Source organism: Microcaecilia unicolor, chromosome 3 (genome assembly GCF_901765095.1).
Source record: "Microcaecilia unicolor chromosome 3, aMicUni1.1, whole genome shotgun sequence".
Classification (NCBI taxonomy): Eukaryota; Metazoa; Chordata; class Amphibia; order Gymnophiona; family Siphonopidae; genus Microcaecilia; species Microcaecilia unicolor.
This window is the reverse complement of record NC_044033.1, coordinates 241,716,746-241,744,032: the sequence shown is the minus strand read 5'-3', so window position 1 is coordinate 241,744,032 and position 27,287 is coordinate 241,716,746. Positions and strand designations below refer to the sequence as shown.

At 43.8% G+C, this 27,287-nt stretch overlaps 1 protein-coding gene across 1 annotated transcript in view; it reads left to right on the top strand.

Annotated features, from left to right (window-relative positions):
* Positions 1-1,369: 1,369 nt before the first annotated feature.
* LOC115464514 (vomeronasal type-2 receptor 26-like) overlaps positions 1,370-27,287 on the top strand; it is a 108,473-nt gene continuing 82,555 nt past the window's right edge. The window contains exons 1-2 of the mRNA XM_030194879.1: positions 1,370-1,586; positions 14,373-14,446. Coding sequence (XP_030050739.1) covers positions 1,370-1,586; positions 14,373-14,446 — 291 coding nt within the window. The remainder of the gene's footprint in view (positions 1,587-14,372; positions 14,447-27,287) is intronic.

The following is a 27,287-nucleotide window of genomic DNA, read 5'->3' as shown; positions in this document are numbered from 1 at the left end:
GGTAGGAATCTAGAATAGGTAGTTATATTGCTGGATGAAACAGTTTTAGATCAGTTTGATGTAGTTCGGCTGAGTGGGCTGCTCCACACCCGTGCTTCTTTTCGACACCACCTGCGGTCCATTCACGGTCCGGTGCTCTGTAGTGTGCCTTGGGGCGTAAGGATCCAGTCCCTCTCCCCGATTGGCCAGCGCTTCAGTCCCACCATGACGGGCGGTGTTGGCAGTAAGGCGCCACTCGTATCAGCCTCACGTGCACCACTGGCGGCTGCTTCCCTCGCACGCTCTCTCCGGTTGTGCAGTCGCACTCCTGGCTCAGTGGTGTCGTTCACCGCTCTTTTCTTTGCCCCGCTGCCTCGGGCGGTTGTTCAACTGGCTGGTGAATTCCTCCGTGGTCGGCGGGTTAGTCCAGTTCACCGTGATGACCCGCTCGGCTGCTGGGTAGTACCTCAGGTGGCGTCACGGGACTGGTTGGGTGGGAGCTGCGATTGGCGCTCAGTGGCGGAACTTGGTGGTGGCTGTTTGATTGGTAGCAGCTGTGTCTCTGGGCGGGTGGGAGCTCAGCAGGGCAGCACCTTGTGCGGTGTCACGGATCCGGCTGGGCGGGAGCCACGGTCGGGGCTCAGCGGCAGCGGTTGGGTGTTCGGCTGCAGCTGCGGTGTCGTGGCTGCATGCTGGGTAAGGGCCGCGGTCAGCACCTGGCGGTGGCACTCGGCAGTGACTGCCTGTTCAGCTGCGGCTATGGCCCCGGGCAGGGTGAGATCCATAGGTCAGCACTTGGCGGCGGTCGCTACATGGCAGGACGTCCGCGAGAGGCCCTAACCCTTCTGTGCACTTCCCTCCAACCTCGAGGTAAGCTCGTAACGTGTGGGGGGCCGATCAACCCCATTTCCTGGCTGAATTCCTGCTCGGGTCAATAGAGCTGGCTGCCCTCGTGACCTCTAGGCAGCGGCCATCTTTCACTGCTGTTTTTACAGTATCTTAGATATCAAACATTTCTACGGTAAGAGAAATTTCTGTAAACACTGTGAAATGCCTTATAGCCACAACCACATGTGCAAATCATGCTGTCGTCTGTGTCTATCTGACAAATGTGAGGTTCGGGTGGGCTGTAGAGAGAGGTGCTCTAACTGCCGGTTGTACTGTTATTCTAAGGAATGTTTAAAACAGCATCCAAAAAAGAGATAGAATGCTTGTCTAAAATATTTTGCAATAAATGTGACTCTTACACAGAAAGAAAGCACAAATGCAAAGTCATAAAATGTTGCTGTGTGGTGATCTGTTACTGAAAGGGGAAAAACATTTATACTGTATGGCAAGGCTGGCTAGGCCTAAAACATCCAAAAAGTATATCATTTATATCTGTGAATGTATGCAAGAAACGGGGGTGCACATCCCCAACTACATCTTTGCAACAAATCTTAACCGTGAGAACAAATGGGAATTCAAGGGGGTGAATTGTTTCTCAGAGTTCATAGGTTCTTTTATTGACAAGTGGTTCAAGGACTACACTTTCATAGCACATAATTTGAAAAGTTACAATGGTTATTTTGTTATTAGTCAGGTGTTGCTGGAAATGATGGATATAAGTTTGTTAGCTGTATTTTTCTGGGTGTATTTATCCCTCCCAATATGGTGGTCCACCCACTAATACCTAGGAATAAATAAATCACCCAAGGCTACATTTGGTTAGAAAAGCAATTAGATATTTTTATTTTCTCTCTACTCACCAAATTACAATTGACAATTGCTTTTGGGAGACTAGCTGCCCTTACAAAAGTACTGGCTGTCCAGATTCTCCATTGAAATTGGAAGTACACTCATTTTTATATGCTCATTCAGGATACAGGTAAAATTACATATTCATATCTTATTGGATATATGTTAATATTGTGATTAATACCTTAGTGACTATACATGGTAGCATACCAGTTAATATTTCCTGGAATTCTACTGTACGTGCTTGGCTTATTTTAGCATTGCTCGGAAAGCTTGGTAATCTTCTTGCAAGACCACTAAAGTTCTACATTTTGACCATATCCTCCTGGGTGTAACTGACTCTGCCCTGTTGGTAGACCGCACTATCCTGTTATTGAGGTTTTTGCACCCTAGCCCCTTCCTCATTTTGCTGCATGAAGGTGACACAACAGCTCAGGAGTTTTACTGTAACTCTAGAGTTCAAATTAGAGTTACAGGCCTGTAAGCTTCTCTGTCATTTCTAGATCCTGAACCATAGTCAGGCCTTGAACCAAGGCTCTTAGCTACGATGATAATATTCATAGCTCAGGGCAGTAAGTTTTTACAAATCGGTGTTAATGTGCTGGGCATTCGCTTTATAGACTCTCTAAATTTTCTGCCTATGAAGCTTAGTAAGCTCCCGCAAGCCATGGGATTTGAAGGCAGCAAAGGGTACTTTCCTCACTTTTTTAACACTGTGGAAAACCAAAACTATGTGGGGGAAATGCCTGAGGAAAAGTACTACTGTGTTGAGAGCACGATGCCTGATGAGAACAAGGCTTTCACATGTTGGTACGGCGAGAAAAGCATAAGATGGTTGATTTACAAAAAGAACTAGCCTTCTATCGTAAGCAGGATGTCTATATTTTACAAAAAGGCAGTGTCCTGTACAGAGAGGAAATTATGAAAATGACAGCAAGGGCTGTGGAGGTAGATGTAGAAAAAATAACGGGGGGTGGGGTGGCAACCCTAAAGAATGTTATAGACCTGTTCAAGTACATCACACTCACTTCCGTGTGTATGGCCATGTTCAGGTTCATGTGTTTAAAAGCAAAAACCATAGCTCTGATGGTGGTCGAAAATTATCATCGGTAGACCAAAAGATATTCTACCACCAGTATCCACTCGCTGATGTAAACCGAGGACAAAGAACACATACAAATCAGGCACACTCTAAAGGGGGCAAAATATGGGTGGGTGACTACTTTCTCAATGGGTATGCTGTGAGTGCACTGCCTTTGAATTTAACGGATGCTTTTACCATGGCTGTACAACCTGCTTTAATTCTAAAAAGCAGAACCCTTTGATGAGCACCACCTTTGGGTTTCTCAACTACAAAACACAGTGCAAGGCAGATTACCTAAAAGAGAAAGGATTTAAGGTTGTTAGTATTTGGGAACATGAGTGGGATAGTTTGGTTAAAATGGATAGGGAATGTGTGGCCTTTCTGAGCAGAGCCATGTTACCTGAACCTTTAGTTCCATGAGACACCCTTTTTGGAGGCAGAACAAACACCGTGTGTCTGTACTAACAGGGTGAGAAAATACATTAATATTCCGCCAGTATCGTTATGCTCATATTAGCCCTCTCCTCAAGTCACTTCACTGGTTTCCTATCCGTTTCCGCATACAGTTCAAACTCCTCTTATTGACTTATAAGTGCATTCACTCTGCAGCTCCTCAGTACCTCTCCACTCTCATCTCTCCCTACATTCCTCCCCGGGAACTCCGTTCACTGGGTAAATCTCTCTTATCTGCACCCTTCTCCTCCACCGCTAACTCCAGACTCCGTTCCTTTTATATTGCTGCATCATATGCCTGGAATAGACTTCCTGAGCCAGTACATCAAGCTCAATCTCTGGCCGTCTTCAAATCTAAGCTAAAAGCCCACCTTTTTGATGCTGCTTTTAACTCCTAACCCTTATTCACTTATTCAGAACCTTATTTCATCATCCTCACTTTAATATTCCCTTAACTCTTGTTTGTCCTGTTTGTCTGTCCTAATTAGATTGTAAGCTCTGTCGAGCAGGGACTGTCTCTTCATGTTCAAGTGTACAACGCTGCGTACGTCTAGTAGCGATATAGAAATGATAAGTAGTAGTAGTGGTATGATTTTACCAGCCTGTACCCTTTTGTCAATAAAACTATAGAATATCCAATCGGACACCCCAAAATCATCTATGACAAGTTCGGCCACCTTTCCAATTACTTTGAGTTTGTGAAAGTTAAGGTGTTTCCCCCGCATGGACTGTTTTTCCCCATACTGTTCCTTAGGGTGCACGGTAAGCTCATGTTCCCATTGTGTCGCACCTGATGATGGTGAAAGAGCCAAGGTGGGGACATGGTGTACCACAGAATTGGAAATGGCTGTCTCTACAGGGTGAGGGAAACCTACGAGGTCTGAACAGATATTTACACAACTCTTTGCAGAATACATAAACATACATCTACAACAAAAGCAGTATGCATCGGGGTTTCCTCAGTGGTGTACTGATGCTGAACAACAAAACCAATACATAGATGATTTCTGTTAGAAAGAAGGTGTGCTCTTACACACCAATCAGATAACCGTGAACCCTGCAAAACAACAAATTGCAAAACGGTTCTTAAACTCTTTGTGGAGGAAGTTTGGTCAAAGAAGAAATCTACCTGCCACTAGCATCATAAGAGACCCTGTTGAGCTGTATATATACCTGTTTCCCCCCTCGCAGAGTTCCCCCACCCTGTACCCTTTAGAGATAGCCATTTCCAATTCTATGGTACACCATGTCCCCACCTTGGCTCTCTCACCATCATCAGGTGCGACACAATGGGAACATGAGTTTACTGTGCACCCTAAAGGGCAGTATGGGGAAAAACAGTCTATGCGGGGGGGGGGGGGGGGGGGGGGGGACACACCTTGACTATGACTTTCACAAGCCCGAAGTAATTGGAGAGGGGGCCGAACTTGTTCTGCCTCCAAAAAGGGCATCTCATGGAACTAAAGGTTCAGGTAACACGGCTCTGCTCAGAAAGGCCGCACATTCCCTATCCCTTTTAACCAAAGTGTTGGAGAAAAGGCGGCTGAGGGGAGATATGATAGAGGTCTATAAGATAATGAGTGGAATGGAACGGGTCGATGTGGAGCGTCTGTTTACGCTTTCCAAAAATACTAGGACAAGGGGGCATGCGATGAAGCTGCAGTGTGGTAAATTTAAAACGAATCGGAGGAAATTTTTCTTCACTCAACGCATAGTTAAACTCTGGAATTTGCTGCCGGAAAAGGTGGTTAAGGCGGTTAACTTAGCGGACTTCAAAAAAGGGTTGGACGGCTTTCTGGAGGAAAGAGCCATAGAATGTTATTGAATGGATGAGGGAATACAGTATTTCTAGGATGGGCGGGACAAATTGCTTGTTCTTTTGGCCGCTGTCGGTGACATGGTGCTGGGCTCGATGGGCCCTTGGTCTGTCCCAGCATGGCGATGCTTATGTACTTATGTCCCACTCAAGTTCCCAAATACTACTCACCCTAAGGGTGAGCATATCACAGAGTTTAAAACAGGTCTTAAAACATACGGTACAAGCTATCTGGCGGTGAGACCCATCTGAAGGTAAAAGGTATCACACTTAACAGTGAAAACAGTGAGAAAATAAATTTTGCAGTCTAAAGCAGCTAGTTATGGATTACGATCTGAGGGTGCCACTGAATGAACTAAGATATCCATTCAGCAAAAAGCGATAATCAGAAACAAGGCTTAATGACAGGTTGAATCTCGTGTACTTAAAAAAAATTCAGAGTTGTGTATGATAAATGGGTTTTGATTTAAAATGTTAACACTTTGCCTTATGGCTATTGATTATATTTTTTTGACCATGCCTAGCTTTGCCACATGCTATTATGTTTTTATTCATATAACCATCGGGCTCATTTTCGAAATAGGATGCCCATCTTTCGACACAAATTGGAAGATGGACATGCTTCTCCCAGGGTCGTCCAAATCAGTATAATCGAAAGCCAATTTTGGACGTCCCCAACTGCTTTCTGTCACAGGGATGGCCAAACTTCAAGGGGGCGTATCAGAGGTGTAGCGAAGGCGGGGTTTTGACGTGCCTAACACTTGGACGTCCTTGACCCATAATAGAAAGAAACAAGGATGTCCCTGACGAACACTTGGATGACTTTACCTGGTCGTGTTTTTCTTACAACCAAGGCATAAAAAGGTGCCCGAAATGACCAGATGACCACTGTAGAGAATCATGGATGACCTCCCGTTACTACCCCAGTGGTCACTAACCCCCTCCCACCCTCAAAAAATATCTTTCAAAATATTAATTGCCAGACTCAGATGTCATACTCAGGTCCATGACTGCAGTATGCAGGTCCCTGGAGCAGTTTTAGTGGGTGCAGTGCACTTCAGGCAGGCGAACCCAGGCCAATACCCCCCCACCTGATACGTATGTGGAGGAAACAGCAAGCCCTCCAAAACCCACCACAAACCCACTGTACGCACATCTAGGTGCCCCCCTTAACCCGTAAGGGCTATGGTAGTGGTGTACAGTTGTGGAGAGTGTGGTTGGGGGGGGGGGGGGCTCAGCACACAAGGTAAGGGAGCTATGTACCTGGGAGCAATTTATGAAATCCACTGTAGTGCCCTCTAGGGTGCCCGGTTGGTGTCCTGGCATGTCAGGGGGACCACTGCACTACAAATGCTGGCTCCTCCCACAACCAAATGGCTTGTGGGACATCCTTGGTTTCCATTATCCAAAATCAGAAACGACCAAGTCTAGGGATGACCAAATCTAGAGACGACCAAATTTAAGGATTTGGACGTCCCTGACAGTATTTTCGAAACGAAAAATGGATTGGGACGTTTTGCGAGGACATCCATATCAAGACATGGACGTCCCTTTCGAAAATGTCCCTCTAAATGATAAATGGGTTTACTAGGGGAAAGGGGGAGGAGACTACAGACAGAGAAAAAAAATTCTATTTATACAAAAAATTTTCACTGCTTCTAAAGCACATTTATGCACTCCTACACCAATTCTAAGGACATGAATATCATACTAGTTCCATTCTATATTGCACAATGTAATGCAAGAGATCTGGAATAAATGTGCAAACTTTGTAACATTTACAGTATAGCTATCACAGCATTCATAACCTACTGTCAATTTCCACCTCACAGTCCACAAGATTAATATGTATTTTGATATAGTCTATCTAATACAGGGTGAAGGTTTCATAAAATTTGTATTTTCCATTTACACACACAATTATTTCAAGAACTGATGAATTCTTGGGACTCAAAATACCACCAACCAACCCTTAACTTGATAGATGAAATTCTTCAGGTGAATAGATGGGAACATCCAGGCTATGACCACCTGGATATCTAACAATATGTAGCTGTTTGAATGGACTCTGAACATACAATTGCTTTTAAATGCATGAAAATAAATTCATTCTTTTACTGTAATGAGATATTTGAATGTTATCATTTATCATTTATTGTACTTGATATACCATTTTCCTTGTAGTCAAACCAAAACGGTTTACAATATGGCAATAAATAAGCAAACAAAAAACCTCCCAATGCATAAAACCTATAAACATTATTGATAGAAAAGTTCATACACTCAAGACCAACCATCATAATGCAGGCATACTCCATATTTAAGCCACTGACAAACAGCTAATTAAGTTATATGGAAATTAGGAGTGCATTAGGGAAGAACTTGAAAAGATCAAAAAACAGCAGCATCCAAGTGATGATTACTATTCATGGATTATGATTTTGGAAAAAAATAGTAAAAAATATTCTTATTAAGTAATAGACATTTGGTCAGAGAATGCCGAAAAATAATGATAGAAGTTTTTTAAAAGGCTGGTTGATAACTGAGGTGGTAGGATTAAAACCCCTGGAGCAAATTAAACATGCAGGGAGCTTTAGTGCATGAAGAAATAAAGGAGAAAACCACAGACTGAATGTGACTGACTACCAAGGCTGCTGAGAGGGGGGGACAGGGGGGACAAAAGTCCCCGGGCCCAAGCCTCTGGGGGGGCCCGGCGCCGCCGCCTGGCCCGCCCTCCGTCGCTCCCGGAACTAACCTTAAGCCTCCTTTCACTTCGCAGCAAGCAGCAGCAGGGCAGGCCACTCCTTCCTTCCGTGTCCCGCCCTCGCCTGACGTAACATCTGTAAGGGCGGGGCACGGAAGGAAGGAGGAGAGGTCTGCCCTGCTGCTGCTTGCTGCGAAGTGAAAGGAGGCTTAAGGTTAGTTCCGAGGGCCCGGCCCAGTAGCGGGTGGAGGGGGGCCCGGCGACCTCAGGTGGGTGGGCGGCGGGGGGCCCGGCGATCTCGGGGGGGGGGCGGGTGGCGGGGGGCCTGGCGATCTTGGGTGGGCAGCGACCTCGGGTGGGGGGTTGCCCGGGGGCGGCCTTGTCCCGGGCCCGGCTCCGGCTCTCGGCGGCCCTGCTGACTACTATACACTGCTCTGATGTGATTGTGAAGGGCGGTATATCAAATTTTTAATAAAATAAACCATAGGAGCCAACTTTTCAAAATGATTGGGGGTGCTGAATTTTTTTTTTTTTTTACAGGTGGTGACTGGTCACAGCATAGATGGACAGACTGGGTGGAGCAAGAAAGTCAGAACAAATGAATTTACCAAGATAGTATAAACAAATATATGATTTTATGCTTATTTGTACCATACAACTGTTAAGAATTTATCAGTAATATTTTCACATCAATATACTTAGACAGTGTTGCAACACATTACGTTTACTTTCCTGAATATAAGAATGCTTTTGTTGAAATTTAGGTGCTAGCTGTCTGTTCAAAAAATCCTAAAATTGAGACACTTAACTGTAGGTTTCCAATTAATTTTCCAAGAAAGGTGCCTAAATTAATTGCCTAGTGCTGAAAGTACATAAACCCATATGGACCAATGTTCACCTGCTACAGTCAGCGTTTGTATTTTAAATGCCACCTGCTGCAGTCAAAAAATATCGTTATTCAACACCACTGCTGTGTCTGGGGCTGAAGATCCAGATCAGATAGTTAGCACTGGAACTTATCCAAATAGTGGCAATACCAGCATGACCAGCAGGAAAAAGGAGGTGATAGTGCCGTTGTATAAGTCTCTGGCGAGGCCTCATTTGGAGTACTGCGTGCAGTTCTGGAGACCGCACCTACGGAAAGATATAAACAGGATGGAGTGGGTCCAGAGGGCGGCTACGAAATTAGTAAGCGGTCTTGAATGCAAAAATTATAGGGACAGGCTTATGAACCTCAACATGTATACGCTGGAAGAGAGGAGGGAGAGAGGAGACATGATAGAAACATTTTAATATCTCAAGGGCATTTATGTATAGGAAGAGAGCCTTTTTCAAATAAAGGAGAGCTCTGGAATGAGGGGGCATATGACAAGGTTAAGAGGGAATAGGCTTAGGAGTAACCTAAGGAAGTATTATTACATAGAAATGGTGGTGGAGGCGTGGAATAGCCTCCCGGTGGAGGTGATGGAGTTGAGGACTGTTCCAGAATTTAAAAAGTCATGGAGAAGCATGTGGGATTGCTTAGAAACAGGTAGAATTGGGGGTTACAGAGGATGGGCAGACTGGATGGGTCATATGGCCTTTATCTGCCGTTATGTTTCTATGTTTCTGATAACTTACGACACTCTTACACTATCCACACAATGCAGAGGCACATGTAAGGATATTCACAGACAGTATACAGATGGTGCCTCTGAATATCTCCATAAGCAGCACTTGTCCAGGTAACAGGTGATATGGAAAGTGCTTTGCAATATTGACACATTGATTTCCCTTCCCTGCCTTTTTTCTACTCCATAACCATCAAAGTTTTAGGAGCCTAAATTTGGAATTCTAATTGACAATAGGATCCTAAATACATGGACACAAGGAATGCCCTCCCACGGGAGGTGGTGGAGATGAAAACAGTAATGGAATTCAAACATGCGTGGGACAAACACAAAGGAATCCTGTTTAGAAGGAATGGATCCACGGAATCTTAGCGGAGATTGGGTGGCAACCAGAAGCGGAGCCAGGCTGAAGGCACGGGGGAGCGGAGAGTGGACTTCCGCTAGTGCCAGCGCCTGTTTTAAATGCAACAGATTGTGTAAAAAATAGGTTCTGGCGCCGGCAGAAGTCCGTTTAGGGGGACCGCTCCCCTGGTGCCCCCCTAGCTACGCCTCTGGTGGCAACACCGGTAATTGGGAAGCAAAACCAGTGCTGGGCAGACTTCTACGGTCTGTGCCCTGAGAATGGCAAGGACAAGTCAAACGGATATACATATAAAATATCTCACACCACGTAAAATTAGTTTATCTTGTTGGGCAGACTGGATGGATTGTACAGGTCTTTATCTGCCGTTATTTTCTATGTTACTATATTAAATATAGGTCAATCCCGCTTACTGAATTCCATAAGGGTCTCACTAAATTCATTACCTGCCACAGTTGCTGGCTCTGCAGTGTAAAATTCACAAGCATAACCCTGGTTTGGATGAGCTAAACAATGTTACTTACGACCACTTTCGAACCAACATCGGGGGAAATGTGAAGGAAAACGGTTCGCTTTCAGACACAGTGTTCACAGTTACTATTCCTCCGAGTACGATGTCCCCTTTCCTGTGATATCCAGGTAATGTCATCAAATCCTGCCCTAAGGAACACAAACACTCAGCGAACTTCCATAGGACGTGAAAATACATTATTAAAATCAGAGTAGAATGAGCTTTCATCTTCAAAACTGTGAAATAGTTTATCCAATGAAATAGCTGCTGTGACTGTACTTAATTTACTGACTCGGTAGAAGATATTGAAGGGTTCTTGCTGATCCCACACAAATGCATCTTTAAATTACTAACAAAACACCCTCCTCCCATAAAATCCAGTTATATTTTTACACCAGAAATAGGTACATAACTGAAGGGGGGATCATTAAAGCCTGTTGCTCATGTTGAGTTTAACTCTGCTGCTAAGATACAGTAGCTTTATAGTGTCATTCTCTTTACAGTTTAATTCTCAAGGGACATTTGCTCTAGTTCTGTGTTTTTAACATTAAATATAGTTTGCTGCTATCTGATATTAACAGACAGACAAACATTAATCTAGCTGAAATGTGTGGTGATCAGCATAATAACACTAATCAAGGACGTTGTATATGTGGGGAGGGATTTTACAGCAGAGCACCTAGACTCGTTGCAAAAAGGAACCTATATTAAATCTATTTATAAACAGAATAAGCATCTATCTGCCTTTCCAAGAACCAGTCCCACTCACAAACCTACACAAATGCCCATAGAAACCTGTTTTAAGGGGTCCTTTTACTAAGGTGAGCTGAAAAATGGCCTCTGCTAGCGTAAGCGTGCATTTTGGATGCGCGCAGATCCATTCTTCAGCGCACCTGTAAAAACTGCCTTTTTTAAACATTTTGGCCGAAAATGGACGTGCAGCAAATTGAAAATTGGTGTGCATCCATTTTGGGTCTGAGACCTTACCGCCACTCATTGACTTAGCGGTAAGGTCTCACACATTAACCGGGCAGAAATGGTCTTTGCACGTAGAATGCCTTTTACTGCCTGGTTAGCACCGCACACCAGAAAATAAAAATTATTTTCCGTCACGCGTAAAAAATGAAATTACCACACAGACCAAGTGGTAGATGGGCGGTAATTCCAAATGAATGTGTGTTGGGTATGCGTAGGCACCTATGCAGCTTAGTAAAAGGGCCCCTATGTGCACATGCCGAGAGACACAGCAGGGTCCAGGGCAGTACTGCCTCCCCACTCACGCACGCCGCCGCTCCCCCCCCCCCCCCCCCCCCCCACACAGGCCCTTACCTTCCTGTGTCTGACTGCACCTCTGTCATCTCTGTCATCTCCTGCTCCTATGTGTCAGGACCCAGATAACTATATTTATTTATTTATTTATTTATTTATTATTTATTTATTAACGCTATAACCCAGGTTCCCGGGTTATCGCAGTAATACAATCATCTAGGTCCTCCTGACACACAGGAACAGGAGAGAGCAGTGATGTAGCCACAGGTGGACCTAGGGCTCAGGCCCATCCAACAGTAGCACATGATAATGAAAATGCTGCTCTCCACAATACTGGCACCTTCGCATACTCAGTTTTCAGCGCATGCCTGCTGCAGACTACCAAGGTGGAGACTGGAGAGAAGCATTTTCCCACCAGCTGAGATATGTTTTTGATGTGGGAGTGGGAGTGGGAGAAAGAATATTTGGTGCCCACCCACTTCTTGCCTAGGCTGTCTGGCTACGCCCCTGGGAGAGAGACAGACCTAGAACCAGGCAGGCAGGATGAAGCTTACTGGTGCGAGGCTCCCTCCCCCCAGTAGGCCTGGACTGGGGAATTTTCCACCCCCCCCCCCCCATTGGCGGCCATGTTCAGACTTGTTCCAAAAAAGAAGAAAATGTATCTGTGAGTTTCAAGAGTCTACCGTTGTATTTTATGAAATCTGTGCACACAACACTCATTTGATTCTTTTCTGTACAAACAGCTATGCACAGATCTCTTAAAAGTAGGCACATTCCTTCCATGCGCATACTTTTTCCATGTAGATGTGGTCAAGAATATCATTAAGGCCCTATATATACAGAAAAACTATAAAATCATGGGGATGAGCAGTCGTTTATAATGACAAAAGAAATATCAACATCATTTCTTCTATTCTTTCCTGTCATTGGTAAACAAAAACAGGCAGGTTATGTTTGCAGATGACAGTGTTCCCCGCCCGTGATCCAAGACACCACTATGCCCCTCACAATTCAAGTGCTCTCTGCCACGGACCTACTTTTGAGGTAGTCTGAGTGAGTCCATTGGTGCAGAAGCAATGTGAATCCACTCCTGCTCATGGCCACTTTTATAAGGGGGGGGAGTAACTTTACGTGGTTATCTATCCTGTTAATGTACTGAATATTGCCGCTAACTGGTTAGGTAACCGCTCCACGCAAACTCTGCCCCAGACCCTCCCTAACCTCACCGGTTACGGTATATCCAGCAGGCCTGTCTCACTGAATATCCCCACTTAGCTCTGACTAAGCGATTTAAGTGACAAGACCAAGGAACAGCAGTGGTGCAGCAAACCACCACAATGAAGATTGAACTTCCATAGCCGAGCAAAGCCTCGTCACACTGCCCGAATGGGTTTAACCATCACACTTGTACGCAGGTGAGTCGGTAAAACAGAGGCCCTAGCATCATGCAATACATAGAGGAGATGTGGGGGGAGAACAGAAAGCAGATTCCATGGACAACGGGATATAAGTATCTCCTTGGGTAAGTCAGTTACAAAAATGTCTCAACATGCAGGCCATATTGTATAATTTGACATCTGGCAGGCCTAGGCCCCCCTGCACCAATTACCCACCAGAAATTGAAATTTAATCTTCAGTATTTTGCCCCCCCCCCCCCAACAAAAAAAGTGAGAGACTAAACTATTGAGAGATTTCAAATCTTTTGAAGTGAGATATAGAGGAAGGGTTTCTCCCCACTTGGGGAAAATGACCATAGAAAAGAGATTTATACACCCCCAACAAAGATAATGGGAGGCTAGACCATTGGCACAATTTGTTTGTAGTGTATAGACTGACTCCAATTTATCTGACCTCCTCTAGGTAATACAAATACAGTTTTATCTAAATATTGACAGTGTCTACCACAGTGACAAATATTGCAAATAAACTGCTTTATAAATTACTTCTGTAAGGAGAGTCAGAGTCAGGAATAAAGACAGAATCAGAAGGCTATTATAATATGAGAAGAAGCAGGTTTTTATTTAAAACTTACCAAGTAAGAGTACAATGGTTATTTCAGGTTAGGTACTACAGCAAAGGTAGTTGCATCAATCAAAATACAGGCCTCAAGCTTGCTCTCATAGAGAGTGTAACTGGTCAGAAGACGTGATTGCTCAATCGTACATCTCTGAATTCCACTGATTAAACTAACACATATATAAAGTAAGCTTTCCATTACTTCTATGGAGTTCTGTCACTTAACTCCGCCTTTTTCATCTTCCTCAAATGGTATATAATACTTCTTCTTTCGGTCATCTGTTTTTCTATTAATTAGTACTGAGTTTTCACATAATCAGCAAACATAATTAGATATTGAAACTTACTTAATCTAACATTTACAAGAATTGGACTTACTTCTAAATAATAAGGGTAACTCTCACTTGTAATACATAACCACAGGTTTCTGTTTACCTGTTTGCCTACTTCCATATTCTCCTAAATCTTTCCAGTTCATAACCCAGTTGCTTATGAAACCATATTTCTGTTCTTCTTTGAAACTTACTGTAATATATTCACTTCCATGTTCTTACATGTCACAAGGGCATTCTGTCATCAAAACATTTCCAGTAAATCAGTCAAGCAGTTCCGCAGGGGCGTAGCCACGGGTGGCACTTAAGCCCAAGGCCCACCCAGGCATAGCGCACCCCGACCACCCATGATCCCTTCCCTCCACTACCACAGATCTGGCACTTCTTTTTTTTTCCTCCCTGTTTCTGCCGCAGCGATTCAAACTCACAGCACAGGCCGGCTCCGGCGTTCGCTCTGACGCGTCACGCGGCACGCCCTCAATGACGCAACTTCCTATTAGGAAGGGAGGTGGCGGGAACTCTGGAGCTACTGCGAGGTGCGACTCGTGTGAATCGCTGCCGGGTAGTTCATGCTGTAAGTTGCAGACACTGCATTAGAAGCTGGGAGGAAAAAAAGTACAGAGGTGCCAGATCGGAGACTGGAGGCGGGGAAGGGAGAAAAGTGTTGGACCGGTTGGATGAGGGGAAGGGGAGAAAAGTGCTGGACCGGGGGGGGGGGGCACTGGAAGTGAAGAAGGGAGAGATGCTGCATGGGGGACCTGGGGCACAAAGGAGGGCGAGGGGGAGAGAGAGAAATGGTGGACAGTGAGATCGAGGCAAAAATATTGGACATGGCGGAGGAAGGGCATGAATGCTGCATGGGTGGGTGAGAGGGAGGGGGAAGAAAGAAGTTGGCTCTGGGGTACAAGGGAGGGGGATAGAGAGAATTAGGACATGGGATTGGATGAGAGGCAGGAAGAGATGCACAGGTGGAGAGGGGAAGAGAAGAAGATGGATCCAGGAGCAGATGGAGAGATGCCAGACAATGGGATTGAGGGAAGAGAGAAGGAGATATGCTGGACCATGGGGAACAGGACAGGAGGGAAGAGAGGACAAGATATATCAGGCTACAAAGGTGGGGATGGAAGAAAGAGAGAGCAGATGCTGGGCTAGAAAGGTGGAGGGAGGAAGGCGCTGGGAATGGTGGAACTATGTGGGAAAGGCCAGGAAGGGGAGGAGAAGGGTGGCAAGAAAATGGATGAGATGATAGTGATTACAGAGGGTAGAAATATGGTAATGGAGAATAGATAAAGATGGAAGGGAATGGAAGCCTGGGGAAGGAGTGAGATGGGAAATGAGAGAGCTAGTGGGCGAAAGAAGAAGATAGAAATCTGATAGGTAGCTGAAAAGTAAAAAGGAGGAGAAGGATGAGAGAGGGTGAAATTTGAGTTGACAGAGGCAGAAAAGAAAAAAAAATGAGAGGACAGAACTAAAAAGGAATGATCATTATATCAGAGGTAGGTGTAGTGAGGGAATAGACAGCAGAGAGAAGACAAATGTACAGCAGCCGCTTGAAGGAGGATTAGTAGATGACAGGAAATTGGAACCAACATAATGGAAAAATAAAACATCCAGACAACAAAGGTAGAAAAAAGCATTTTATTTTGAATGTTTTAAATGGAATATATTAGCTTTCAGAAATGTGCATAGCAATTGTCTTTGCATTGTGTTCAATAGAAAGGAAATGCATTTCTGTTGTTGTTTCTCCAGTGTTGTAGTATATGTTAAGTTTAACTTCTTGGGATTCTCAATTCAATTTTTGTGTAAATATTTTAATTTCTAATTTGTGATCCCTTGGTCTGTATTTGGTTGAAGGTCTGTCAGTGTGATTAGTATTGGCAGTGGGGAAATTGGAGGGGAGGCAGGGAGGAGAGGGGATCAGAGAAAGTGCCCTCCTTTATTTTCTGACCTGGGTCATAGCATGTCTAACACTGGCCCTGACCCTTGCTTTATATCTGGTGGGGAACCCCAAGCATCCCCAGCTGAGAACCTCCTCCAAAGGCAGCCAGAATTCCCTTCTACCAAATCCAGTCAGTGACAGCATCCTTGAGCCACCGACTACTAAGCACGCATGTGGTGCTGGCATTAGTGGCTTAGGGACATTGCTGCTGCCTGCCAAGCTTGGTAAAAGGGAGTTCTGGCTGCCTTCGGAGACAGTCTTCAGCTAACAGAGCTTGAGGATCCTCGTTAGTTAAAGTATTTATATTTTGAGGTGGAGGAATGGCGGGGCAGAGAATTTTGTGCCCACCCACTTTAGGCTCAGGCCCACCCAAAATTGGCTATCTGGCTACGCCACTGAGTTCCAGTAAATGCACCATATCAAATTCTTCAATGTAATAGTTATTTTTCTGAGGCCTAGTTACACACACAAATTCTGGTTCTCGTTCAGCCTTTAACATGGCCTATAGTCATGTCCTGCATGTCCTATAAGGACCATATTAACAGTAGTAAAGGAAAACAAATTAGATACATTAGTATGGTATAGTTTTGAAGGAGCCACACATAACTGAACCCAGAAATAGGTAAAAGAATCAAAAGCTCAACGCAAAGGACAACCCAAAGTCCCCCAAGCCGCCTCATCCACATTAATTGATAGAACCTCAGAATTCATTAACTTTAACCTCCTCCATTTTAGATTTATGGTCTCCGCTTTATTTAACGTGGTGGGGAAGGATAGAGGCTATTAAGATGGTTCTAGCTCCAAAGTTAAATTACATTTTCAGTATGACCCCCCTCGCTTTCCCAACTTCACTCTATAACAAGATTGACTCCTTATTAAATAAGTTTCTTTGGAGACAAAAACCTCCTCACATTGCACTCAAAAAACTTAAATTACCAAAACATTTGGGAGGTCTTAATGTCCCTGACTTCCAAAAATATCACATGGCCTTTCGACTTGTATAGTCTTTAATGTGGTTCCAAAGGGAAATCTCTCATCTCACGCCCAGGTGGCAGGTTTCTGAGGCTGCTTTGGTACGCCCTTGCCCTTTATATCTTCTTCCATATACAGATTTGTATCCATATACAAAACACCTTAGGCTCTTAAAGCCTCTGCTTCTGATATTCGCACATTTAGAGCTGGTCTTGGAATTCTCACTGGAAGAAGTCTCTCTCTAGTATAACTCTGGCTTTCAGCCGGTTCTCCTGCAGTCTCAAAAAGTGGAATGGAAGGGAAAGGGTATATGGTTGTTATCTCATCTGTATATTGCTGGTAATCTGTTATCACCTGACGCCTTGTCTGCCTTGTATAATGTCTCCCTAATAGATTCTCATACATGGAAGGACATATCTAAACATATTTTAACCTTTCAAGTCTCCAATTCTATTGCAACCACCCCTTCAGATTTCATCTCCTCCTGCCGTACCATTGCAGCAGGTGGCAAGAAGGCATCTCTGCTATATAAAAAAAACTGCAGGATTTATATGTTGACACTGTTGCTCCGTTAAAGCTGTCCTGGGAACAGGATTTAAGTTTTGATGTGTCTGAATTTGACTATTATACTTTCTGGGTTAATGCCATGCGTCCTACTAAATCAGCAGCGATATCCCAATCTTCATATTTTATATTTCACAGGGCCTACTGGACCCCTGCTCGAGTAGCAAGGATCACTAAGAATGCAAACTTCAAATGCTGGTCTTGTCAGGAGAAAGATGGATCATTAGCGCATATGGTCTTTTTCTGTAAAAACATCAGAGCATACTGGCGACTTACTTGGGCAAAAATGTGTCTTATTTTTCACTTGCCTGAGTCTACAGCAATCTCATATGAAGTTGTGATTTTGCGAGCCTCTGCTCCTAATATCTCTCTTCTAGAGTCAGATAAGAAATTGTTCAATACACTGTTAGCTGTCGCTTTGCACTTAATTGTTTCAAATTGGAAAAATAATGTGAATCTAAATTATAATGAATGGTGGAGTTACGTCTGTGTGATCAGAAAATATAAAGCACTCCTTGCCCATAAGCATCATAGAGTTAAGTCTGTCTTAAAGACTTGGGCTCGCTTAGACTTATTTTGTCAGGAATCTTATAGCACTAATTGACCTTATGCCTTTGCCTATAGGTATTGTCATGGAACCTTGGTAATTTTGTTTTGCTCTTATATTTATGCTTATTTGCCATGGTGTGTTTAATATTGTTTGTTTGATTTTGTGTTTTCTTTTATGTTGTATGTTTTGAAAAACCTTCAATAAAAATATGACAAAAAAAATTGATATGAAAGCCAGATAAATCTCCAAACTCCATAAGGACATCTAGTAAGGCAGGCAAAGAAGTCCATGGTTATAAAGAAAAACCAAAAGATCGTCTGCAAAAGCAGAGATTTTAAAGGTATCCATGCCAAACTGCACTCCCTGAACATCCACTGTCCCCAGGATATCCTGGACCAAAACAAGAACAAAAATTCAATGACTAATTAAACTCTGGAATTCATTGCCAGAGAATGTGGTAAAAGCAGTTATCATAGCAGGGTTTTAAAAAAGGTTTGTATAATTTCCTAAAAGAAAAGTCCAAAGGCCATTAATATGGACTTGGGAAAATCCACAGCATATTTTAGGATAAGCAGCATAGTATATCAAGTTACAAATAAATACAATAATAAATACGATAACATAATGTTTTACTGTTCTGTGATCTTGCCAGGTACTTGTCCCAGTAAGGCAATGCTTACAGTGGTGGAAATAAGTATTTGATCCCTTGCTGATTTTGTAAGTTTGCCCACTGACAAAGACATGAGCAGCCCATAATTGAAGGGTAGGTTATTGGTAACAGTGAGAGATAGCACATCACAAATTAAATCCGGAAAATCACATTGTGGAAAGTATATGAATTTATTTGCATTCTGCAGAGGGAAATAAGTATTTGATCCCCCACCAACCAGTAAGAGATCTGGCCCCTACAGACCAGGTAGATGCTCCAAATCAACTCGTTACCTGCATGACAGACAGCTGTCGGCAATGGTCACCTGTATGAAAGACACCTGTCCACAGACTCAGTGAATCAGTCAGACTCTAACCTCTACAAAATGGCCAAGAGCAAGGAGCTGTCTAAGGATGTCAGGGACAAGATCATACACCTGCACAAGGCTGGAATGGGCTACAAAACCATCAGTAAGACGCTGGGCGAGAAGGAGACAACTGTTGGTGCCATAGTAAGAAAATGGAAGAAGTACAAAATGACTGTCAATCGACAAAGATCTGGGGCTCCACGCAAAATCTCACCTCGTGGGGTATCCTTGATCATGAGGAAGGTTAGAAATCAGCCTACAACTACAAGGGGGGAACTTGTCAATGATCTCAAGGCAGCTGGGACCACTGTCACCACGAAAACCATTGGTAACACATTACGACATAACGGATTGCAATCCTGCAGTGCCCGCAAGGTCCCCCTGCTCCGGAAGGCACATGTGACGGCCCGTCTGAAGTTTGCCAGTGAACACCTGGATGATGCCGAGAGTGATTGGGAGAAGGTGCTGTGGTCAGATGAGACAAAAATTGAGCTCTTTGGCATGAACTCAACTCGCCGTGTTTGGAGGAAGAGAAATGCTGCCTATGACCCAAAGAACACCGTCCCCACTGTCAAGCATGGAGGTGGAAATGTTATGTTTTGGGGGTGTTTCTCTGCTAAGGGCACAGGACTACTTCACCGCATCAATGGGAGAATGGATGGGGCCATGTACCGTACAATTCTGAGTGACAACCTCCTTCCCTCCGCCAGGGCCTTAAAAATGGGTCGTGGCTGGGTCTTCCAGCACGACAATGACCCAAAACATACAGCCAAGGCAACAAAGGAGTGGCTCAGGAAGAAGCACATTAGGGTCATGGAGTGGCCTAGCCAGTCACCAGACCTTAATCCCATTGAAAACTTATGGAGGGAGCTGAAGCTGCGAGTTGCCAAGCGACAGCCCAGAACTCTTAATGATTTAGAGATGATCTGCAAAGAGGAGTGGACCAAAATTCCTCCTGACATGTGTGCAAACCTCATCATCAACTACAGAAGACGTCTGACCGCTGTGCTTGCCAACAAGGGTTTTGCCACCAAGTATTAGGTCTTGTTTGCCAGAGGGATTAAATACTTATTTCCCTCTGCAGAATGCAAATAAATTCATATACTTTCCACAATGTGATTTTCCGGATTTAATTTGTGATGTGCTATCTCTCACTGTTACCAATAACCTACCCTTCAATTATGGGCTGCTCATGTCTTTGTCAGTGGGCAAACTTACAAAATCAGCAAGGGATCAAATACTTATTTCCACCACTGTATGTTCTTATACCTGTTTTCAGCTCAAAATTCATCTTAATTTTACAACTTACAAGTTATAGTGCTCATTTTCAAAAGAGAAAAACGTCTCAAAAGTGATACAAAGCGGCAGATGAACATTTTTTTTTTGCAAAAACATCCAAGTTGCGATTGTCAAAACTCATATTTGAGATGCTTTTCTCTTCAGTTTGTCCAAATCATAAGGGGGCAGGATTTGGGTGGGCTCAGAATTTGGATGTTTTTGAGTGACAATATAAAAAAATGTCTAGATTGAAGATGGTGACATTCATCTGATACACGCTGAGCCTCTCTGATTGTTCTCTGTGTCTGCGATGCCAAAGCGCAGGGGAAAGTCGGCGGTTGGAGCCTCACTGCGACCACCCCCACAGGTCTTCAGTTCTATGGAGTCCTTTGTGGTGAGGCCGGGAAACTAAGTGCGGTCGGGAGGAAGCCTGCTAGAGACGCCTGGAGAAGGTAGAGATCTGGTGGCGTCTCCTGGGCTGGAAGTCACCTTGACCCCCAACAGTAGAGCTCCCCCCTTACAGCCGCTAATTAGCAGTTCCCCGCTGTCAGTGATAGGGACTCCACTGCAAGGAAATATGGTGGAGACACTGTAGAGAGGCTCTTGGTCAACCAGCGTCGGACGGGGGAATCAACGTTTTTTCCGGACCCACAGCCTGAAGTGGCAGGAATTTCATCTAATGTGAGCGATCCGATTGCGGCAGTCAATGAGCAAGAAGTAAGTCCTCAGATACGAGACTTGATGCCTTCTTCACAATTTTCTTCTTTTTTGAGTAGTAAACCTGCTGAAGTAACTTTGGGTCCTAATTGTAAATCTGGGTAAGGAGTTATGCCCTCAAGTTCAAAAAGTAGAACAATGAATTGTCTCACAAGAGAAAAAGTTGGAAATAGTTGACTCTGAATTTAAGCAATTAAAGGGACGAATTGAAAAACAGGAGAAAGAAATGGAAAATATACAGAAGATACAGGAAGTTATAATTAAAGACACAACTGATCTCCACAGGAAAATAGAGACATTGTGGAATATAACAAGAGCTAATAATCTACGTTTTTTTGAACTTTCCAAGGACTTCCTATATAATAATTCTCACCTCCAATGTTCTGTCCCTGCCTGGAACCGTGGTCTGCTAGGTGCTGTAGATCAAACTGACGTCATGAATCCCACTGATTGGCTGTGCCTTGGGTGAAGTCACAAAGCAAGCAAACCTATGAGATGCTGCAGGACGTTTAATAGACAGGAGTGGAAGTGAGCAAAGCAAGTCTATGGTAAGCAAGGGTGCCCATTGGTTAATCTCTGTTTCCACTCCCCTACGCAGTCGTCATTGGTATACACTCAAAAACAAGCAAACCTAGGAGCTGCTGCTTCACATTGTCATTTTAAATTGTTGTTCCATCTGAAACAAGTCTAAAGCTGTTTCAACTGGATAGACAGTGCCTTAAAATGTGGAGGACAAAAGGAGGGGGGAGACAGACAGACCCTGCAACTGGGAGGGAGGGAGGGCGACCGACCCTGCAACTGGGTGGGAGGGAGGGAGGGAGGGAGGAGGGATGCTGCAACTGGGAAAAAGGGAGGGAGGGAGGACCCTGCAACTGGGAAAAAGGGAGGGAGGGAGAAAGGAAGGGAGGGAGGGGGACCCCCTGCAACTGGGAGGGAGGGGGGAACCTGCAACTGGGAGACAGACCGGGGGGACAACAACCCTGGAACTGGCAGGGAGGGGGGACCCTGGCACATACTCTCATTCTCACACACACACTCGCACCCAGTCTCACTCTCTCTGTCACACACACACACACTCGCACATTTATTCTCTCTCACATAGTCACTCTCTCAAACATACACATTCCGAGGAAAACCTTGCTAGCGCCCGTTTCCTTTAAAACAGAAATGGGCCTTTTTTTACTAATTTTCTATATCTCTCAGAGAGATGTTAAAATGATATATTAAAGAAATCTTAGGGGTTTCTGGGTTTCTGAAGATAATATACCTCCATTTTCTCAAGAAAAATTCTAGAGGATCAGCAAAAAGACTTAGTTCAGGATAATTTACCATTGAATATTTCAGATATTTTGGAATCTTCGGATACTGAGAATGCTATATTTTCAACATTGCTTGTAACTGTTACTCTTGTGCCAGATAAAGGCTGAAATTGTTCTTCAAAAATAGACAAAAACATTTTCTGGGCTTTAAAGTTCAAATTTTCCCAGATGTAACAAGGGAAACCCAAAAGAAAGGTTGACAGTTTCTTTTGCTTAAACCAGCTGTCCTTCGGATAGGAGCTACATTTTACTTGCGATATTCCCGTAAATGTGTAGTTAAGCATCAAGATGTAAAGTATGTTTTTTTTTTTAACCTTCTCAACTCACGGACCATGGGGTAAATAGCTCTAATTATAAAAAGGGGGGGTTCCTAGTATATCAGGGCTAAAACTTCAATATAAAACATTTCCTTTTTTTTCTCTACTACCGTATTTTTCAGACTATAAGACGCACTTTTCTCCCCCAAAATTTGGGAGGAAAATGGGGGGTGCGTCTTATAGTCCGAAGGTAGCGTTTTTGGACCTCCGTTCTGTACTTACAGGATTCCATGTTCCCTGGTGGTCTAGTGACGTCGGGGCAGGAAAGAGCCCCCTCTTTCCTGCCCATCGCGCTGCTCTCCGTGCTTCTCAATGCTTTCTGATGGTCTCGGCGATATTCAAAATGGCCGCCGAGAATCTCGCCGAGACCGTCAGAAAGCATTGAGAAGCACGGAGAGCAGCGCGATGGGCAGGAAAGAGGGGGCTCTTTCCTGCCCCGACGTCACTAGACCACCAGGGAACATGGAATCCTGTAAGTACAGAACGGAGGTCCAAAACCCGGACAAGACGCACCGGAGCACCTAGGTTTTAGAGGAGGGAAAGAGGAAAATTTTTTTTTCCTATTTCCCTCCTCTAAAACCTAGGTGCGTCTTATGGTCCGGTGCGTCTTATGGTCCGAAAAATACGGTATATTTATTTAGATTTTGCTCACACCTTTTTCACTAGTAGCTCAAGGTGAGTTACATTCAGGTACACTGGATATTTCTCTGTAGCAGGAGGGCTCACTAAGTTTGTACCTGAAGCAATGGAGGGTTAAGTGACTTGCCCAAGATCACAATGAGCAGTAATGAAAGTTGAGAACTAGCCACCTCTGGATTACAAGACTGGTGCTCTAACCAGTAGGCCACTCCTCCACTTGGATTTTGGATCACTAGTTGTGGACTTAAGTTAAGATAACTAAATATACATCTTTAATTTTTTTAGAAGAAAAATTAATTAATTTTGTTGGATAGCTATACTTTGCTGTACAAGATAATTGCTTGGTTGGAAAAAGTTTGAAATGTTAATTTAAAAAAATGTCTAGAGCAAAAATTGGCACATTCTTATCTAGACCTATTTCAATCATGACTAAGTCTCAAAAGAGTGCCCTAACTTAGCAGTTGACCACTTAATCCCCCATTGATCACTGACCCCCTCCTACCTCCACCCTTAAGATGTAACAGTACATACCAAGCTCTACGAGAGCATCAGATGTTATAGCCATTCCTATTAAAGCAGAAACCTGGTCCCAGGAGTAAACTAGTAGTCAGTGCAGTGGATACTAAAAAAAAGGACCTGGATCCATACCCATATCCCACTCTAACTAGTACACGTGTGGTGAAAATTGTGGTGAGTTTGCTTATTGTTACCTGCATTGAACTTGGTGGTTTTTGCGAGATATATGATTGTAATATAATGTAATTTTTATTTTTGTCCTCTTTTTTTGTCCCCACAAATATGGTAACTACCTCTGAATAATGATGGTACCTGGGTAATTTCTGGCAACTGCTCCAGACCTGGATATTCAGTGGCAGTACCCAGATAAGGGCCAGCAAGTAATATCCAGTTCTAATTGTATTTATTTATTATTAGGATTTATTTACTGCCTTTTTGAAGGAATTCACTCAAGGCGGTGTACAGTAAGAATAGATCACACATGAGCAATGGGCCATTAAAGCAGTAAAAATATTCAAATAACAATACAAAGTATGACATGGTATACTAACAATGTCAACACAATACGTGATAGAACATTTTAATTGATAGTGAAGGGTAAAGCAATAATGGAACATATAGATAGGTAACAGAGTAAGAAGAGCTAGAAAGTAAGGTGATTAATTTAAAGAAAGTTGCACATGAGGTCAGAGAGATGGTTAAATTTTATCTCAGCTAGGGTAGGAGTGGATAAACATGTCCTGCTACAGTATGTGCATGTGTGTGAGAGAGAGACAAAGAGGTTAGTTACTTCATCCAGTAAAGTCCTGGTTGACTTTCACCTGCTTCCTGAAGTAGAGATAGTCTAGTGTTAAGTGGAGCCTTTCAGGCAGTGCATTCCAGAGTGTGGGGGGCTACTCCAGAAACAGCTCGCTTGTGGGTATCACATTGTGTAATGTCTTTTGGAGAGAGTGTGGTTAGTGATTATCCTTGAGAGGACCTTAGTGTCCTTGGTGGTGTGTAAAGGATCATCCTACTCTTCAGGTACTCAGGGCCATTTCCTTTACGTGCCTTGAAGATCAGACATAGAGTTTTAAATTTAGCCCTGTATTCTGGTGACCAATGAAGTTTTTGCACAAATGGTGTGATGTGGTCACATCACTTGTAAGCTTCTATGAGTCTTGCTGCTGCATTCTGAATCAACTGGAGCTGTTTGTAGTCAGACAATTGTATAGTGCATCACAGTAATCATTTGGCAACTGCAGTATTGGGGCAGAGCCTTGGTGGAGCCAGAAGTTACTCCATTATCTAGAAAATCATAGCTCTGCCCCTCATACTGAAATATTCAGTGCTGGTAGGCAGCAAAGAAAATGATTAATAATGTTGGCCAGATCTGGACTGACTGCGGTCTTGTGTGTTCAGTATTGGGATCATTTTTGAAAGAGAAGGATGTCAATCTTTTGACATAAAACGGAAGATGGACGTCCTTCTCCCAGGGACATCCAAATCAGTATAATCGGAACCCGATTTTGGACATCCAAGGACGTCCAAAGTTCAAGTGGGCATGTCAGAGGTGTAGCGAAGGCGGGACTTGGGCGTGCCTAACTTGGACGCCTTTGACCTATAATTGAAAAAAAACAAGGACGTCCCTGACGAACACTTGGAGGGGCATTTTTGAAAGGAACGTCCAAATTCTGATTTGGATGTCCTTGCAAAATAGTGAAATCCAGGGGTGGAGAAACCCGTATTTTCAAAACAAGATAGACATCCATCTTTCATTTCGAAAATGCCATCAGGGATGTCTAAATCCTTAAATTTGGATGTCCCTAGATTTGGACGTTTCTGACTTTAGGCGATTTTCGAAACCAAAGATGTCCATGTCAAAAATGTCCCAATACAAGCCATTTGGGTGTGGGAGGAACCAGCATTTGTAGTGCACTGGTCCCCCTGACATGCCAGGACACCAACTAGGCACCCTAGGGGGCACTGCAGTGGACTTCATAAAATGCTCCCAGGAACATAGCTCCCTTACCTTGTGTGCTGAGCCCCCCAAAACCCACTACCCACAACTGTACACCACTACCATAGCCCTTACCAGTGAAGGGAGGCACCTATATATGGGTACAGTGGGTTTCTGGTGGGTTTTGGAGAGCTCGCTTTTTCCTCTCAAATGTAACAGGTGGGGGAGGGGGTATGGGCCTGGGTCCGCATGTCTGACATGCACTGCAGTACCCACTAAAACTGCTCCAGGGACCTACATACTGCTGTCATGGACCTGAGTATGACACCTGAGTCTGGCATAGAGGCTGGCACAACATATTTTTAAAGATGTTTTTTGAGGGTGGGAGGGGGTTAGTGACCACTGGGGGAGTAACGGGAGGTTATCCTCGATTCTCTCCGGTGGTCATCTGGTCATTTCGGGCATTACACCCAAAATGAAATAGGACTCAAACGAAGAAAATAAAAAGCAACATAAGCACTGGCAAGTCAGATGCAAAGCATTAATAAAGAAGGCTAAAAGATAGTATGAAGAGAAACTTGCCACAGAGGCTAAAACTCACAGTAACAACTTTTTCAGGTACATCAGAAGCAGAAAGCCTGTGAGGGAATCCATGTGACTGTTAGATCATGAAGGAGCAAAAGGGGCACTCAGGGAGAACAAGGCCATAGCGGAGAAACTGAATGAATTCTTTGCTTCTGTCTTTACGGAAGAAGATAAAAGAGATCTGCCTGTACCGGAAATGGTTTTCAAAGGTGATAATGTGGAGGAATTGAAAGAAATATCGGTGAACCTGGAAGATGTACTGAGCCAAATTGACAAATTAAAGAGTAGTAAATCACCTGGACCAGATGGCATACATCCAAGGGTACTCAAAGAACACAAGCATGAAATTGCTGATCTGCTGTTAGTAATATGTAACCTGTCGTTAAAATTGTCCATAATACCTGAAGACTGGAGGGTGGCAAACGTGATGCCAATTTTTGAAAAGGGTTCTAGGGGTGATAAGGGAAATTATGGACCGGTAAGCCTGACTTTGGTGCCAGGCAGAATAGTGGCAACTATTATAAAGAATAAAATTATAGAACACGTAGACAAACATGGTTTAATGGGACAGAGCCAGCATGGGTTCAGCCGAGGGAAGTCTTGCCTCACCAACTTGCTTCATTTCTTTGAAAGAGTGAATAACATGTGGATAAAGGTGAGCCGATTGATGTAGTATATCTGGATTTTCAGAAAGCTTTTGATAAAGTTCCTCAAGAGAGACTCCTGAGAATAAAAATTAAAGAGTCATGGGATAGGAGGCAATGTCCTTCTGAGAATTAGGAATAGGTTATTGGACAGAAAACAGAGTGCAGGGTTAAATGGTCATTTCTCTAAATGGAGGAGAGTGAACAGTGGAGTGCCGCAGGGATCTGTACTAGGACTGGTACTAGTTAACATATTTATAAATTATATGGAAATCAGAATGATGAGTGAGGTGATCAAATTTGCAGATGATACACAACTATTCAAGGTTGTTAAAACACATGCGGACTGTGAAATATTGCAGGAAGTCCTTATGAAATTTGAAGACTGGGCGTCCAAATTGCAGATGAAATTTAATGTGG